This window comes from Dromiciops gliroides, chromosome 3 (genome assembly GCF_019393635.1).
Source record: "Dromiciops gliroides isolate mDroGli1 chromosome 3, mDroGli1.pri, whole genome shotgun sequence".
In the NCBI taxonomy this organism is placed as follows: Eukaryota; Metazoa; Chordata; class Mammalia; order Microbiotheria; family Microbiotheriidae; genus Dromiciops; species Dromiciops gliroides.
The window spans coordinates 275,137,549-275,156,352 of record NC_057863.1 but is presented as its reverse complement, the minus strand read 5'-3'; the positions used below and the strand labels follow the sequence as shown (position 1 = coordinate 275,156,352).

At 37.7% G+C, this 18,804-nt stretch overlaps 1 protein-coding gene across 1 annotated transcript in view; it reads right to left on the bottom strand.

Annotated features, from left to right (window-relative positions):
- The window catches only part of MAOB (monoamine oxidase B), a 115,766-nt gene that overhangs the window by 36,013 nt on the left and 60,949 nt on the right, over positions 1–18,804 (bottom strand). The window contains exons 5-6 of the mRNA XM_043998233.1: positions 4,863–4,967; positions 3,322–3,413 (exon numbers count right to left, since the gene is read on the bottom strand). Coding sequence (XP_043854168.1) covers positions 3,322–3,413; positions 4,863–4,967 — 197 coding nt within the window. The remainder of the gene's footprint in view (positions 1–3,321; positions 3,414–4,862; positions 4,968–18,804) is intronic.

Below are 18,804 nucleotides of genomic sequence, written 5' to 3'. Positions count from 1 at the left end.
AGAAAACAGTAATACTGGAACTCAAGAATGTCTCTTGACTCCAAATCTGGAGCTTCTCCTACTATAACTCATCAATTAACACTAAAGGAGGTGTGGTAGATGATTAAGTAAATAATATTTTTGAATTGTGTCTTCAGTCTTGTATTTTTTATTTTATTTTTAATTTTTAAAAATATTTTTTACAGGGCAATTAGGTTAAGTGACATGCCCAGGGCCACACAGCTAGTAAGTGTCAAGTGTCTGAAGCCAGATTTTAACTCAGGTCCTCCTGAATCCAGGGCCAGTGCTTTATCCACTGCACCACCTAGCTGTCCCCAGAAAGTAATTTTTAACAAGCTCCAAAGCACTCCAAATGGACATATGTCTTAGACATAAAGAATGATATCAAAAACAAATTAGAGGAGCAAGGAAGGAATTACCTTTCAGACCTATGGATAAGAGAAGAATTCAAGACTAAACCAATCCTTTTGAGGATTATGGAAGATAAAAAATAGATAATTTTGATCATATAGGATTTTTAAAAGTTTTTGCACAAGCAAATAACATTTAGTTCAAAATAAAAGAAATTGACAACTGGGAAAAATTCTTTACAGCAATTTTCTTTGATGTCTCATACTTGAGATATATAAGAAACTGATTAAAATTTATAAGACTGAGAGCCATTCCCCAATGGATAAGTGGTCAAAGGATAGGAAAAGGCAGTTTTCAAAGGAAGCAATTTAAGCTATAAACAACTATTTGGGGGCAACTAGGTGGTGCAGTGGATAAAGTACCAGCCCTGGATTCAGGAGGACCTGAGTTCAAATCCAGGATCAGGCACTTGACACTAGCTATGTGACCCTAGGCAAGTCATTTAACCCTCATTGCCCCACAAAAAACAAACAAAAAACAACAACAACAACAACAACAAAACTATTTGAAAAAATGCTCTTGGCCACTAATAATAATAGAAAGGAAATTAAGGGAACTTTGTTTGTTTGTTTGTTTTTGCAGGGCAATGGGGGCTAAGCAACTTGCCCAGGATCACACAGCCAGCAAGTGTCAAGTGTCTGAGGCCAAATCTGAACTCAGATCCTCCTGAATCCAGGGCCAGTGCTCTATTCACTGTGCTACCTAGCTGCTCTAAGGCAACTTTAATGTCTACCTAACAGCCATTAAATTGGGAAAAATGATGAAAGATGAAAATGACAGATGCTTGAGGGGCTGGGAAAACAATCAAACTACTACATTGTTGGTAGACTTGTGAATTTGTCCAGCCATTCTAGAAAGCAATTTGAAACTAGGCTCCAAAAGTTACAAGTCTCCGTTGAATTTATTGGTCTGTGGAGGAATTTTTTTGTCATAAGCAACATCAGTTGTAATGAAAAAGAGCATTACAACTTCAGTCAAAGGATTTGGGTTCAAATCCTGTTTGTACCTCTCTTTAATCTCAGTTTCCCCAAATTTAAAATAAGGGAGTTATATAAGATAATCTTTCAAGGTACCTTCTTAAGATTCAAAGTTTAGTTTATGTGTCTTGACTCAAAGCTATGCTTGTTTTGGGCATATATCTTTGTCTTTATCCAGATTAACATCTAGATCTAAATATTTTTCACCAAGCATGAAAGACTTAGTGAACTTTAATATGTAAAAAATAGTTTTATCTTTTGGGTAAGATGTAAAATGTGAGCTCAGACACTCAGACCAAATCAATCCATTGAAATGAGGCCTTTCTACCTAACACCCTGCCCTCGCCATATATATATGTGTGTGTCTGTATGTACATATGTATACACATACACACATGTATTATATATGTGTATATATGTATATATGTGTGTGTATATTGTCTTTCCTGATAGAATGTAAGCTTTTCTTTTTTTGGGTGGGGCAGTGGGGATTAAGTGACTTGCCCAGGATAACACAGCTAGTAAGTGTCAAGTGTCTGAGGCCAGATTTGAACTCAGGTTTTCCTGAATCCAGGGCCAGTGCTTCATCCACTGTGCCACCTAGCTGCTCCTAGAATGGAAGTTTTGGTTTTTTTTTTTTTTGGTGAGGCAGTTGGGGTTAAGTGACTTGCCCAGGGTCACAGAGCTACTAAGTGTTAAGTGTCTGAGGCCAGATTTGAACTCAGGTTCTCCTGAATCCATGGCCGGTGCTCTACCCACTGTGCCACCTAGATGCCCCCCAGAATGTAAACTTTTTGAGGCAAGGACTGTTTTGTTTTTATTTTCAAATCCCTAGAACTCAACACATGCCTGGTCCAATATATGTGTTTAATAGATACCCAATGATGGATTGGAGGAATTCACCATGTCTGAAAAAAATGTGTGGTGTGTAAGAATAATTCGTTTATTTTATCTCACCAACAGTGATGGGTTAAAATTAAAGAAAAAAGAAAACAAAAAGGAAAATTATTTTTGTTGATATAACTTTTCTTTTAACTACTAAATTTTTATGAAAAAAAGAAATTCAATTCTGACTTATTCCAAGTACTTTTTTTACTGTAATTTTGGAACAGTATAATTCCCTTTTATTAAAAGTTTTAATAGCTTAAAACAGCACTAAGACTTTTAGGACATCCTGTATCATATAGATGCCTGATCTCCATAAGAAAATTGTATTCTTCTTAAGATCAGGAACTATGTCTTCTAGTATTCCACCTAAGGACTAACATTGTTCACCATAAAATAGAAGCACGTTGAATTAAATTGCTAAATAAAAAGGAAAGATTATACATTATTTAGAATTTAAGTGGCAAAATGTGATAAAATAATGGGATTTGGCAGACGCCTAGGGGCCCCACCTGAAGATTGATTTGGAATTGATTGCTGAGAAAGTGACTGAGAACCTACTTAAGAATGATTAAACTGAGACCACACCTGGCTGGCCCTGAGTGGGGTGTTGTTTTCAGAGGCTGTGGACTATGCCATCAACAGGAGACCACTCCCAACCAATTAGCTTGAGGACCTCCCCTTTTGGGGAGGGAGACCGAAAGTAGGAAGCTGAGGCTGGCACACTGGATTTTCCTCTTTTCATTCAGGAACCAGTGCGTGGCGGCAGAGACAGAGAAAAAGAGAGGGGATCTTTTTGTTCAGGACTTTGGCTTGGTGGGAGACAGAGAAAACGTAGACAGAGAAAGAGAGGAAAGTAGATAGAAAGTAGATAGACTTTTCTGGCATTACGGGATCCCATGTGTTTATTCTTTAATGAATCCTTAAAAGCCTAAACTCTTGCTGAATTTATCAGTAATTTTAGCCAGTTTCCCCCACCCCCAAACTGGGGGAGGGGGGAGATTAGGACCCACATTAGATTTTAAACATCACACAATTTACTTCTTACTCAGTCCAGCAGATCTTGTCCAATAGCTCCTTCATTGTCATAAAATCCCATTCTTCTGCGAGAGGTGCTTTCCAGGGAGCATCACTTGGAATCTATGCAGAGAAGTGCAAAATGTTTTTCCATTTGGGGACATAAACTAAAAGCATTTTAAAACATAACTTAGAGACCACAAATAAAGTTATGTGTCTGTACTATGTGACTCTATAAAGTTCAACTAGACAGCAGGGAGATAGTGTAAATAAATGAGCTACTTTTCTTTTTTTAATATTAAGATAGCTAGAGAGAGAGTAGAATGGCATATGGTATAGTGGATAGAGAGTTGGTCTCAGACTCAAGACAACTAGATTCAAGTTCTGACTCTAATGTATTTTGACTGTATTTGTTGTTGATTTTTCAGTCATGTCTGACTCTGTGACCCCATTTGAGGTTTTCTCAGTAGAGATGCTAGAAAGGTTTGCCATTTCTTTCTCCAGCTCATTTTACAGATGAGATACTTTGGCAAACTTGGATTTCCATGGACTGATGCAAAATGAAGTGAGCAGAACCAGGAGAACATTATATACAATAACAGCAATATTGTATGATGAAGAACTGTGAATGAGTTAACTATTCTCATCAATAACAGTGATCCAAGAAAATTCCAAAAGAGTCATGATGAAAAATGCTATCCACCTCCAGAGAAAGGACTGATTGAGTCTGAATCCAGATTGAAAATACCTTTTCTTTACTTTATTTATTTTTAGGTTTTTTTTTTGGTCTGTGTCTTCTTTAACAATATGATTAATATGGAAATATTGTACAAAAATAATTGCATGTGTAACTTATATCAAATTTCCTACTGTACGAGGGAGGGAGGGAGAAGGAAGGGAGGAATGGAATTTGAAACTTAACCTTTTAAAAATGAATATTAAAAATGTTTTTACATGTAATTGGGTGAAAAAATAGTGTTAAAAAGAAAAAAGAAAAAATGTTTCTTTAATTTAAAAGAAGTCGAATGAAGCTCTATATATAGATGTGGAATTATAGTTTATAGTTTGGGGGGAATGAAGACATGGGGAAGTATCAGTTGATTCTGGTTTGTTCTGAATCAGTGATCTACTTCTACAATCATAGAAATGAGAATTTTAAGTCATTTTTTTCTTTTTCTTTTTTTTTTCCTTTTTTTGGTGAGGCAGTTGGGGTTAAGTGACTTGTCCAGGGTCACACAGCTAGCAAGTGTCAGGTGTCTGAGGCCGGATTTGAACTCAGGTCCTCCTGAATCCAGGGCCAGTGCTCTATCCACTGTACCATTTAGCTGCCCCTTAAGTAATTTTTAAAAGAAATAGACTATTTGTAATAGTTATTGTGCATCAAATTTTCTTTTTTTCCTTTTTTTTTTTTTGGAAAAAAATTTTTTTGAGAATGGAATGGAAATAAAATAACATAAAAAGTAACATAGTTGAACTGTGAACAGGGGAAAATGTTTTCCCTTGTACCAATCAGCTAAACATGAAAATTGTGTACCATATCAAAGAAGATTGTACAGGCTCAAACATTCATACCTGTTTACCCATGTTATCAATTGTTCTCCATAGGTTATTATGATCCAACATTGCAATAGGGTTATATACAGGAGGAAATGGACCTTTGAAGGGATAACTTTTGCCCTGTAACATATAAGATTAAAAAACAACAACACTTTGACAAAATGTTCCATAATCATTCATTCCTTTGTGCATATTTATATTAAGTTTATTATAATGAACACTTAAAAAAGAGAAATATTAGACTTTCAAATACTTTGCCTTTAAATGCAGCACATGACATGGTCTACCATCTTGAAGAAAGAAATGGCTAATCAAAGCAGGGGTTCTTAACATGTCTATGAACTTGTTTTTTTAAGAAAATATTTCGATCACTCCATTTCAATATAACTGTTTTCCTTTGTAATCCTATGGCGTTCATTTTATGAATTTAAAAACATTATTCTGAGAAGGGATTTATAAGCATTAGCAAAAAGGGATCCATGACACTCCTGAAAGAATAAAATTATACAAGTGAGGAAACTAGAAAAGGCCCAAGATAGGAGATGTTCAACTCATAACAAGATCACAAGATGTTAAAGCTGGAAGGAAGATCACTTAGTCCAAGCTCCTCATGTTACAGATGAGGAAACTGAGGCCCAGATGAGGAAACTGAGGCCCAGAGAGACTAAGGGGTTAATCCAAGGTCAAACAGGTAGCAAGAAGCAGAGATTTTGATTCTTGGTACTTTGGCTGAAAAGATTTGCACTATCCCATTCTGTCTGCCTGAAGTGTGGTATACAACATAAACAGTAGCTCACATGTATATAGCACTTTATTTCATTTTATAATGAACAGGCCTTTTTAGGCACCTATTGTGTACCAGACATTGTTCTGATGAGAAAAATATTTTTTAAATGTTTCATTTTATTTTTAATATATGAAACAAAATAATCATTTCCATAACAGTATAATAAAAAAGATGATTGGGGCAGCTAGGTAGTGCAGTAGATAAAGCGCTGGCCCTCGATTCAGGAAGACCTGAGTTCAAATCTGACCACGGACACTTGATACTTACTAGTTGTGTGACCCTGAGCAAGTCACTTAACCCTCATTGCCCCACCTACCCCCCCCCCCAAAGATGATTGCCTACAAAACTGCAAATCTACTATGTACAACTCGCTATTCCTTTTAAATATATAACAAAATTAACAGGTAAATTTCTTCTTTTTCCTTCCCTCCTCCCACACTGCCCTAGAGATGGCCACCATTAGACACAAGTAGGTATATGCATGCAAAATTATTCTACACATACTTCTAAACAAATCTCTGAAGAAAGATGTATAAACATTATGATTCCCATTTTCCAAGTGAGTAAACTGAGACTTAATGAGTTAAGTGATTTTCTTGCAGTTTCACATCTTTTTTTTTTTTTTAATTTTTTTTTTAGTGAGGCAATTGGGGTTAAGTAACTTGCCCAGGGTCACACAACTAGTAAGTGTGTGTTAAGTGTCTGAGGCCGGATTTGAACTCAGGCACTCCTGAGTCCAGGGCCGGTGCTCTATCCACTGCGCCACCTAGCTGCCCCAGTTTCACATCTTATTAGAGGGAATATTAGAACTAGGACTCAAGTTTTAAACCTTCTGATTCTAAGGTCTGGTGCTCTTTCCACTGTACATTGGGGGATGGGGAAGGGCATCAACAGACTGTTGTTCTTCAGTTGTTTTGTCGAGAGTAACTCTGAATCACCAGAAAATATCATTCTCATACCTATTTTGTTAGTAGAGACATGGGAGAAAGCTTTAAAAAAGAGATAGAAAGTGATTTCCTATTTTCTCTGATATTATGCTAACATAATACCTTGTATATAATAGAGGTTTAATAAATGTTTATTGAATTGAATTTATTACAGATTTTAAATTTCATAAGGAGAGATACTTTGTCTCATGCTTCTATTTTATTATCTTACCCTTATATCCTTCTCCTAGTCTTTTGCATACCACCCTCAATAATCAGGTGCAAATCTACTTTCATAGAAATCTTTGGGCAAGCTGAAGGGCAGGAAGTTTGGTGGAAGAAAATAGCATTTGACTAGGAGTTAGGCCTTACTCTGCCACTACTAAGTAGTTGTAGGATATCAAATCATCTTGCTGGGTCTTAAGTTTCTTATCTGTACAAAGAGGGGATTAGGTCATCTTAGTCCTAAAAATTCTTTGATGAGTTTCTCACTCTCGTAGTTATTTTATTTTGAAGATGCTTTATCAATGTTCCTCCCAGAATGTGATACCCAGATGTATTTCTTGAGAGTCATTCAAAGTGACACATTTGTTAGGGGTAGGCTTGATGCCAGTATCCAGTTCAGGTTTGATTTGGGGATGAAATGAGATACTTGTAAGGCATGGAACAATTAACAAAAGGAGGCTTACTTTGCCCTAAAAGTACAGAGGCACTTGGCATCTACACAGATCTCCTCCCCTCCATATGGAAATGCTTCTGGTCAGAAAGACAAGGTGGTATGGTGTCTCTTGCAGTCTTCAGATATCCACCAAATCTGAAAGCCCTTGACTCTATTTGCATGGGATATATTTATGCCCTTATATGTCCAGGAAGCTTTGACAATGCAGAAAGGCAGGTGAGGTCCAGGGGACAGTTTTGTTGCCTTTAGGGTAAATAAATCCCTGTTATGGTAGGAGGAGGTATAATCCTGATAGATATGGATCCTAACCGTATTCAAAAAAGCCCTGGATGTGAGTCAGAAGACTAAAGGTTGTGCTGGGCCAGGAACTTCACCCCTTTGTAAAGTGGGGATAATAATAATTGATTACCCACTTCTCTGGGTTGTTTGGGGTGAAGGGAAGTTCTTTGTCAGCACCTATGGAAATGTTAATTGTTATTATTCACTAGAGATGATTTACATTAAGTTCTCTAGCCTTCTAGCACAATTAGGAGGCACAGCCTACTGTGGGGGCAGAGAGAGACTTACAATTCATGACTTATTAAACAGCTATCCTCTTCAATATGATTCACAAGTTTTTATTTCCTCAAAGTCTCAGGAAAAAAGAAAAGGAAGAAGAATATTTTGTTGAAAAATAATGTTAGGGGCAGCTAGATGGTGCAGTGGATAGAGCACCAGCCCTGGAGTCAGGAGTACCTGAGTTCAAATCCAACCTCAGACACTTAATGCTTACTAGCTGTGTGACCCTAGGCAAGTCACTTAACCTCAATTGCCTCACTAAAAAAAAAAAGAAAAGAAAAGAAAAGAAAAATAATGTTAAAACCCACTAATTTCCACAGAATAACCAGGGATCATGCTAAACCCTGGAGATGCAAAGACAAAAATAAAAGAGTCCTTGCTTGCCCTCAAGACATTTATATTCTATTGGAGGGGAGATATGTACATCTATAAATGTATGCAGAATAAATGCAAGGTCTTCAGGGAAGGAACGCACTAGAGGATAAGGAGATCAGGAAAGACTATGTAGAAGGTTCTGCTTGAGCTAAGTTTTGAAGGAAGTATGGAGGGAGTCTCTTCAAAGGATAGGGAATGAAAAGTACAAAGGCATGGTAACAAAAGGTGGAGAAAGATATTTTACTTGGATCATAGAATACAAGAAGAATGTATAATGATTTTGGAACAATAGAATGGGACCAGATTGTGAAGGACTTTAAAGGAAAGATTATAGTTTGTCTTAAAAAGTCATTGGAGTTGATTGAGAAAGGGAGTAACATGGTCAGACCCATGTTTAAGGAAAATCCCTTTAATGGCTGGGCAGAGTATGGGTTAGAGTGGGGAGTGACTTGAAGCAAGGAGAACCAATAGGTTATGGTGTGGCAGGTAGGTGGGGGTAGTGGGTAAAGTAAGGGCCCTGGGGTCAGGAGGACCTTAGTTCAAATTTGGCCTCAGACACTAGACACTTACTAGCCTCTGCAAGTCACTTGACCCTGATTGCCTCACCATAAAAATAAAAGAGAGCAAAGGAGGAGGAGAAGGAGGTTATGATAATAATTCAGGTGCGGAAGTAAAGAAGAGCTGAACTGGAGTGGTGGTTCTGTGGGTAGAGAAATGTGGTCAAATAAGACAGACATTGCAGAAGTAGAAAGGGAAAAAATGTGAAATTTTGAAAAATTTGATAATTGATTAGATATATGGGGTAAGGAAGAATGAGGAATTAAGGATGACTTCAAGGGTCATGAACCAGGGTTATTGGAAGGAAGGTGATACCCCTGACAAAAATTGGCAAGTGTGAGATTTGGGGGAAAGATAATGAATTCTGGTTTAGATATATTGAGTCAACAAAGTCCATAGGACATCTAGTTCAAAATGCCTACTATATAGCCATAGATATGGGCACTGGAGTGTTGGAGAAAGACTTGCTTTACATAGTTCTGTGACTCCTTTGCATAGAGATGTGATTAAATCCATGGTGTATGAGATGATTATGGATTTGAGTCAGATTAAACTCTGAGGATGGGGTCTGGAAGATACCCAGCCCCGCCCCAGTATAGTTAGTTTAAAAGTTTATTGCTTGTCAAATTCTCACTGTCTCCTTTAAGTTTTATTGCCAATTAACAGCATTTTTACTTCTGCTCAGTCTCCCCACTTGTCAGCTACATCTTAGTTTTATCTGGAATCCATCATGTGTCAGAACCCCAGTCCCTGTTGAGTGGGTTGGGGAGTTCGCCCACCAATTCAATACTCGGGACTCAAGAAGAAAGGGCAGGTGATCACAGGGCTCAGCACAGGATGTAGCAATTGAGTTGAGACCAGATGTTAAGTGACATGTTTCTTTTTCTCAGAGCAGAATCCCCTTGACTATAGGGTCCCAACAATGGATTATTCATTTATTCTTTATTCTATTTCTTTGATTTCCCAACATAGCCGAAGATAAATTTTAACCCTGTCATCCTTCTAAAATTAACACGACTACAAAACAATGCTGAAACAACTGAGTGACTCTTCCTGTTATTCAAGTTGAATATCTTTAGAGATAGGGGCCGGGAGAGGGGAGTCAGTGGGAACTGTGAGATCTGAAATATCTGACTGTCACTCCCCCGTTCCCTCTTCCTTCGGTTTGACCTTGTTCCCCCTCCCCTTTTCCCCCTTGTTCCTGGAACACGTATGCATGTCTCCATACATTGATCACGAGCTAAACACGCACCCTGGGTGAGACAGGATTGGATGTTAGATTGTGAGCTTGCCTTAGTGTGCGTGGGGATTTCCTCCCTGACTAACATTCCTATAAAAGCTCAAGGCATGTATTAGCTATTGCGACTCAGTCATTGAGTTTGCCCATTCCTGCAGGAATGTAATAAATCTGTCTCTGCTTGACTTGGTGGTCTCCTTGAGTTATTTGGGTAAACTGAGGCAGTTTGCCCCAAACAATGGGAACTGATGAGGTCGCCAAGAGAAAGAATATAAAGAGAGAAGCCCCAAGTCAGAGATTTGGTGTATACCTACAATTAGGGGACATGATATAGATGATGAACCAACAAAGGAGTGTGAAAAGGAGCAGTTAGATAGGTATAAGGAAAATCAGTCTTGAGGATCCAGAGAGGAGAGAATATTCAGGAGAAGATTATCAAATGTAATAAGGACATTGGTAATGTTGAAAAGAGAGAAAATATCAATATATTTGGCAATTAAGAAGAGATGGATGGTGTGGTAAAAAGTGAAAGCTTTTAACAAGTCGGTTAGGACACCAGTTTTTGAAGGACCACCCTTTTGGGAAGGAGACCTTGACAAACCGCCAGTGTGTCTGCTAAGCACTCCATTTCCAGGGTGTGAGCTTAAAAGGCAAGGAGAGAACGGAAGTGAGGTCTTTTTTTTTCCTCTCTCCTCACCCGATGGCTTGCTCTGCACACACAGATGCTGACTCAGGTTCAACTCAGCCTGGTCCTCCGTAACAGCACGTGCTTGATGCGGTTCTCAGCCTCAGAGGTGGCCTTGGGTTTTTGATGAGTTCTATATGGGTTTTTGGTGAGTTCTATAGGGAATATAGACTAAGCTTAGATCTAAGACTATTTGTTTTTCTACTTTCCTATCTCTCTAATCAACATCACCTTGTAATTCCCAAACAATAAAAGCTCTAACTAAAGATCAGAGGCTTCTTCCACTTACTGGTCTGGGAGATAAATAAGGGAAAGGTTAAAGGGGAGTTGAATGCTCTTGTATCCAATTTTAAATCTCACAATGGTAACTTTAGAAAAGGACCTTGAGGAATGACTTCAGAAGGCAGATTACAAAGTGAGAAAACTATTTTTCTATTGTATTTTCTCAATAAAGAGGTGAGGTAATCTTCTGAAAGGGTCTGGGAGGGGAAGGCCTGGGATACTTGAGGAGATAAGATAAGGTTTGGAAGAGCTTTAGTGGGAAGTAGAATAGGAAATCAATTAGGAAGAACCAACAATACTGCCTGGTTACAGAGAGGGCCTCAGTGAGATTAGATAACATAAATTATTAGTTGACCTGGTCAGCTCAGTTACTTGATTTTCTCCAGCCTAGTTAGTAGGAACAGATGGGGTGGATGTTGGGAATAATCTACAGTTTACCATTAAGACTTGGCAAGGAACCAGTGGCAATAGTACAAGGAAGCTAGGTGGTACAGTGGAAAAGATGCTGTTCTTAGAGTAAGGAAGACTTGAGTTTGAATCCTACCTCAGACACTTATTGGTTGTGAACAAACAAAAGCTGATTTGACTGGTATGGCCCCCAGACCCATAGGATGCATGTATTTGGAGCCTAATCAACCCAGAAACTAGGCATTGCCACCTCCCCTCCCCCGACCTCCTGCTAGACTGGCACATGGAGTCAAGATCCCTTGACTTCCCTGCTCCTCATTTCTCATTAGGTGATTTAAAAATACCTTCATTTTGCTGATCCTAACCATATTTCCCTATGGATGACAAGTCAGATTCCTATTTGGTGCTAGACAACTTTTTGCCTACAAAAATCTATGCAGGTTTTAGCCCTGAGGGGCTCTGGGCCCTCAATAAGCAGGTATGTTTCTATGTCCATAAGCCATCCCACCATATATATATATATATATACATATATACATATACATATACACACACACACACACACACACACACACACACACATATATATATATATATATATATATATATATATTTATTTATTTTTTTGGTGAGGCAATTGGGGTTAAGTGACTTGCTCAGGGTCACACACAGCTAGTAAGCGTTAAGTTTCTGAGGCCGGATTTGAACTCAGATACTCCTGACTCCAGGGCTGGTGCTCTATCCACTGCGCCATCTAGCTGCCCCATCCCACCATATATTACTCTTGGCAGGGGCTGGGAGCAATGGGGATCACACACTTGGATTGTTCCCTATTTTTCTTCTCTTTGTCAAAATTCCCATGCCAAGACCACCTCTTCCTTTTTACAACTAGGAGACACCCTGTCTCCAGAGCTAAGGAGGCTGTGCCCTGAACTGGACATAACAACAATCCTTTGTGCTCACCCTCTGGATGAACTCCACTGTAGCAAAATCCCAGAACTGTTTCACACAAACATGAAACCCTGCTATGAATCAAACTCATCTCGTTGTTGCTGTCACTCCTCATTGGCAGGGGTATAGCTCACTGTGTAGCCATTGGTATATGTATTAAGATTTGCTTACACTAAAGGGTTCTCCTTCTAGAGGAGGCCTCAGCACATGTGTCTAGTTTCTATCTTCTAACAAAATAAAGAAAGCTTTTCACTTATGGCTGCTATTGGCCCTATTTTAAATTTTGTTTTTATTATTTTATTTCTTACAGTTAACTGTGGTTGTGATAAGCTGTGGGAGCTCTCTGGTTTTTATTTATTTATTTAATTTGGCAGTGGTTACATAACTGCTGTGATTTTTTTGGTCATTTGTTTTCAAAGTTGACATCCTCTATCTGTGAACAGTAGTCATTTTGTTAACTGTTTTCCCTGTGTGGCTCTCCTGCTCCTTAGCCAAACTCTCTTGTACCATACTGATTGTATGATCTTGGGTATGTCATTTAACGTCTTTGTGTCTCAATTTCCTCATCTGTAAAATGCTGAGGTCAGACTTAATAGGCTTTGAGGTTCTTTCATGTTCTAAGTTTTTGATTCCATGATTCAAGAATAGAGGACAACTGTAGAAGCAATGTGGTTAATTATGGGGTCATAATTGGGATGTGAAGAAAGTAAAGTTGGAGTAGGGATAATGGTCTAAGAAAATACTAAGAGATGGAGGCACTAGAGGTTACAATGAGGGTAGAGTTTAGAAGAGGTGAGGCATACAAAGAGATGGAATGACAGGAAGTTGATGTCAGGGGAAGGTCAGTTTTTAATCATGGAAGTGGAAGACTCCTGGGTAACAGTGAGAACCATGATTATGATCATCCCTATGCATGGCTGAAGTAGAGTGAAGGAGGAGGTGATGGGATTTCAGGAGACTGAAGAACTAAAAGTTTATTGTGTTTTTGGAGTCAACATGGCTTTTGAAATTCTTTAGTATAAGGGCAAGGGTTGTTGAGGAGAAAACTACAGTGAAGCAGATAAGGAATTTCTTGAGAAAGAAGAAAGAGCCTTGTGGTTGGGAGACAACACCTATCATGATCTGCTATAGAAGAGGGGAACTTAACTCTTTTTGTGTCACAGACCACTTTGGTAGTCTGGTAAAAAGCCTATGGACCCCTTCTCAAAATAATGTTTTATATGTATGAAGTGCATACATAGGATTACAAAGGAAAATGCTTATATCGAAATAGAATTAAGCAAGAAAAAGAAATTGAAAGAATAGGCGATGAGGAAACAAAACTATCCTTGGCAGATGATATGATGGCATACTTGGAGAAATCTGGAGAATCAACTAAAAAACTAGCTAAAACAATGAATAACTTCAGTAAATTTGCAAGATACAAAATAAACCCACTCAAATCATCAGCATTTCTATATACTATAAAAAAAAACCCTCAGCAGGAAGAGAGAGAAATTTCATCTAAAATAATTGTAGACAATATAAGATACTTGGAAGCCTACTTGCCAAGACAAACTCAGGATTATATGAATACAATTGCAAAACACTTTTCCCACAAATAAAAGCAGATCTAAACAATTGAAGAAATATTAATTTCTCGTGAGTAAGCTGAGCCAATAAAATAAAATGACAGTTCTATTTAAGTTGATTTACTTATTCAGTGCCATACCAATAAAACTACCAAAGAATTATTTTGTAGAGCTAGAAAAATAGTAACAAAATTCATCTGAAGAACAAAATGTCAAGACTATTAAGGGAAACAATTTTTAAAATGTTAAGGAAGGTGGTCTAGCAGATTTCAAAGTATATTACAAAATGGTAATTGTGAAAACAATCCAGTACTGGCTAAGAAATAGAGTGGCAGATCAGTGTAATTGATTAGGTACATGATATATAATTGTAAAAGACCATGATAATCTAGTATTTGATAAACCTAAAGATACAAGCTTTGGGGGTAAGAACTCACCATATGCAAAAAATTGTTGGGAAAATTGGAAAGCAGTTTGGCAGAATCTAGGCATAGACTTGTATCTCACACATATTCCAATGTTTAAATGAAAATGTAAATATCATTTAGACTTAAGGGGTAACTCAGGAGTGCATGGAAAAATGTACCTATCAGAAGTATGGATAAGGGAAGATTTTATGACCAAAGAAGAGATAAAGGGGGTTATATGAAGTAAAATAAAAAATATTGATTATATGAAATTTAAAAGCTTTTGCACAAATAAAATCAATGTAGCCAAAATTAGAAGGAAAACAAGAAAATAGGAAAAAGTTTTAATAGCAAGTTTCTCTGATAAGGGCCTCATTTTTCAAATATATAGGGAGATGTGCTAAACTAATAAAAATAAGAGGCATTCCCAAGTTGATAAATGGTCAAACAAGTAGTTTTCAGAAGAAATCAAAACTATCAATAATCACATGAAAAAATGCTTTAAGTCACTACTGATTAGAGAAATGCAAATTAAAATAACTCTGAGATATCACCTCACAACCATCAGATTGGCTAAAATGACAGAAAAGGAAAATGAGACATTCTGGAGGGGATGTGGAAAGATTGGGATACTAATTCACTGTTGTTGGAGTTGTGAATTAGTCCAACCATTTTGGAGAACAATTTGGAATTATGCATACAAACCTACAAAACTCTGCTTACTTTTTGATCTGGAAATACCACTACTAGATCTGTATCCCCAACAGATCAAAGAAAAGGGGGAAAGGACCTATTTGAAAAAATTTTTATAGCATTTTTTTTTTTGTGATGGCAAAGAATTGGAAACTGAGGGGATGATCCGCACTTGGGGTATGACTAAACAATTTGCGGTATATGATTTTGGGCAATACTATTGTACTATAAGACATGACAAGCTGGATAGTTTCAGAAAAACCTGGAAAGACATATGAAATGAAACAAAAAAGTGTTACTGTTACACAGGAACAGCAACATTGAAAAGATGATCAACTGTGAAAGACTTAGCTACTCTGCTCAAGACAATGATCCAGGTCAATTTCAAAGGACCCATAATGAAAAATGCTAACCACCTCCAGGGAGAGAACTGATAAAATTTGAATGCAAATCAAAGCATACTTTTTAAAACTTTGTTTTATTTAGTTTGTGTTTTCTGTTGCAACATGGTTAATAAGGAATTCAATTTTGCATGACCTCAAATGTATAACAAATTAAATTGCTTGTCTTCTCCAGGAGGGGAGAGGGGCAGGAGGAAGGGAGAAAATTTGGAACTCTAAATTTTAAAATATAATTGCTAAAAATGTTTTACATGTAACTGGGAAATATTTAATTAAAAAAAAACATAATTTCAAAAAATATAATTATTTTTAAAATTTATGAGCTTCAGGTTAAGAATCCCTGATGTAATAAGTGATCAATTTTAATAGTACGAAATTCAAAGCCTCTGTTTTGAGTCCTCTTCTCTTCTCCCTTTTTACAACTTCTCTTGGTGATCTCATCAGCTCCCAAGGATTCAATTATAATACCTATGTAGATGATTTTCAGATCTATCTAACCAACCCTACCATTTTTCCTGACCTCCAGTCTCATAACTCCCTTTACTTATGGGACATCTCAAACTGGATACTCCATAGACACTGTGAAATCAAGATGTCCACTCAATATGTCACATGATTTCATCTTTCCTGTATAACTCTCCCCCTTTCCTAATTTCCCTATTACTGTGAAAAATGTAATCATTATCCCAGTCACTCAGGCTCACAAGTCTACATGTCATCCTTGGTTCCTGACCCTCTCTTATCAATCTGTTTTAAAATGCTACCAATCTGGGGGCAGCTAGGTGGTGCAGTGGATAAAGCATTGGCCTTGGATTCAGGAGGACCTGAGTTCAAATCCCACCTCAGACACTTGACATGTACCAGCTGTGTGACCTTGGGCAAGTCACTTAACCCTCATTGCCCCACAAAAATTAAAAAACAAAAAACAAAAAAATGCTATTAATCCCATCTTCATAACTGAACTATTTCAATAATCTTTTGGTTGGTCTTTCTGCCTCGAATCTGTCCCCATTCTAGTCTATCTTTTGCTTAGCTGTCAAAATTGGTCTTCCTAAAACACAGGTCTCACCATGTCATTTTCCTTATTCAGTAAACTCCAGTGACTCCCTATTACCTCTAGGATCAAATATAAAATTCTGTTTGTTTTTTTTTTCATCCTCCATTACTTGCATCCTTTGTACCTTTCTAGTCTTCTTGCACCTTATTCCCCTATATGTACTCTGTGATTTAATGACAGTAGCCTCCTCTTGTTCCATACACAAAACATCCCGTTCCCTACCTCCATACATTGTCATTGGCTATTCCTCATGCCTGGAGCTCTCTCTCCTTATCTCCTGGCTTCCTTTAAGTCTCAGCTAAATTCCCAACTTCTATAAAAAGCCTTCCCCAGTCTTCCTTAATCTTAGTGTCTTTCCTCAGAATTTATCACCAATATATGCTTTAGAAATTTTGTTTTTTAGATAGTTGTTTGCATATTGTCTTCCTCATTAGACTGTGAACTCCTTAAGAGTAGAAACTGTTTCTTGTTTTGTTTTTAGCCTTTGTTTGTATCTTCAGTACTAGATACCATGTCTGGCACATAGCAGATGCTTAATAAATGGTTACTGACTGACCTAATGACAAAGGAGGTGAGCTTGCTGAGTGATGGTGGCAAGGGGATGGTTTAGAATTGACAGTGGAAAACAAGAAGTATCTTTAGTCAGTCTCAAAGGCTAATGGTGGGTGTGGGAGAAAATACCGCCTATACCAGAAAGGAGGCAGTATAATTTGGAAGAAGCTGAAGTCTCAGTAAGAGATTTGAACTCAGGTCCTCCTGAATCCAGGGCCACTGCTTTATCCACTTCACCACCTAACTTGCCCCCATCAGTAGTTTCTAAGGGGTTTTAGATATGGTCACATCTATGTATTTAATTTGTCTGTCTGTATTTAATTTGTCTGTCCCCTTTGAGAATCATAACAAAAGCAATTATGACTTTTGAGAAAATTAAATAACATAATTTAAGAAAATTAGAATGTCACTGATTTGGGGAAAATTGAACTTGTTTGTTAGAAAACATGATATTTATTTTGGAAAGAGGTGAGGGGAGAGTCATTGAATTACTTCTCCCCCCCCTCCATTATTATTCAAAACACTTCTCCCTCCTACTTGTTCTTCTGTTCCTGCTCTCAGCCACACTGATCTTGGTATGACCCATTCTCTTGAGTTCAGTTTCTTGGCTAAAGCTCCTGAATCTGGTATGAACGTCGGACTATTATCTTTTGCTCCTTTGATTCCCGGAACCCAAATTTTGAACACACTCAATCCTACCTTCCACAAAGTTTATCTACCCTCTTCTCTGCTAATCACTCATTAAGCTTGGAAGATGCCAATACCTTTCCATTTCCTTCCATTGGGAAGGAAACTATAAAAAGAAGAATGAAAAAAAAAAAGAAGAAATAGTGTTCAGTGAAGTGCTTTGTGTTACTAAAAGAAGGTCAAATTAGTATAAAATGATTCATGATTTTAAAAAGTAATAAAATGTCAATCCTTTTTAGTATTGTAGGGACCAATTTTTAATTGGGGAGTGTTAGCTAGGCAGCTCGCCTCAACATTGGGGGGCAAGGAAGGAGACCGACAGACTCCCTCAAGACAGAGCAAGATTTATTTAACAAGAACGAACTTAAAAAACACAAACAGGATCAGTAGGATTAAGGGAAAGGAAATAAAATGGGGAAAGGGAAATAATACAACCTGAATCACACCACCGCTCAGGAATCAGCTGAGAACACACAGTGGCATACTGTCGCCTTCCAGCTTCAAGCTAGAATGGTGAAAAACCTCCCTTCTTCCTAGCAGACCCCAGGCTGACCACACACAGCCCCAAGCCAATTGGCTGGTCGCTCTGACAGTCACATGACTGTCTTCAATGGTCTTCCAGTCATTATAATTTTGCCAGGCCCATGGAGGCATCAGCAAATGGTGATGATGTGAGGTGCTAGTCCCATGGAAACGGCTACAACCAGTGGGTGGAGCACCATGCCGTTTGCAAAGGTGCTGAATCTGAGCTCCAGGCCAGTGTATGCACTGGGGTTTTTTAAATTCTAGCCAAAAGATGGGGTCATAAAAACCTCAAATAACAATTCTTTACATTATCTATAACCAATTTTCTCCTGGGTTAGTGTATTCCAGAGGCTCATTGCTTAGTAAAATTCATAAAAGTAATTAAGATTTTAATATGGGTAAGAAAAGCATCTCATAAGGAAAACATTATTATCAGGTTCATATAAACTTCATGCATCAATGAACCAATTTATTACCAAATAGGATAGAGAGGCAATATCTAGCTGCTAGAGATTTATACATGTAGTAGGTTTACCATTATTATCCTTCTATTTTATCTTTATGTTTTCCACAGAAATTCTCCTTTACCCTTCCTTACAGCTTCCTGAATATGTTTTT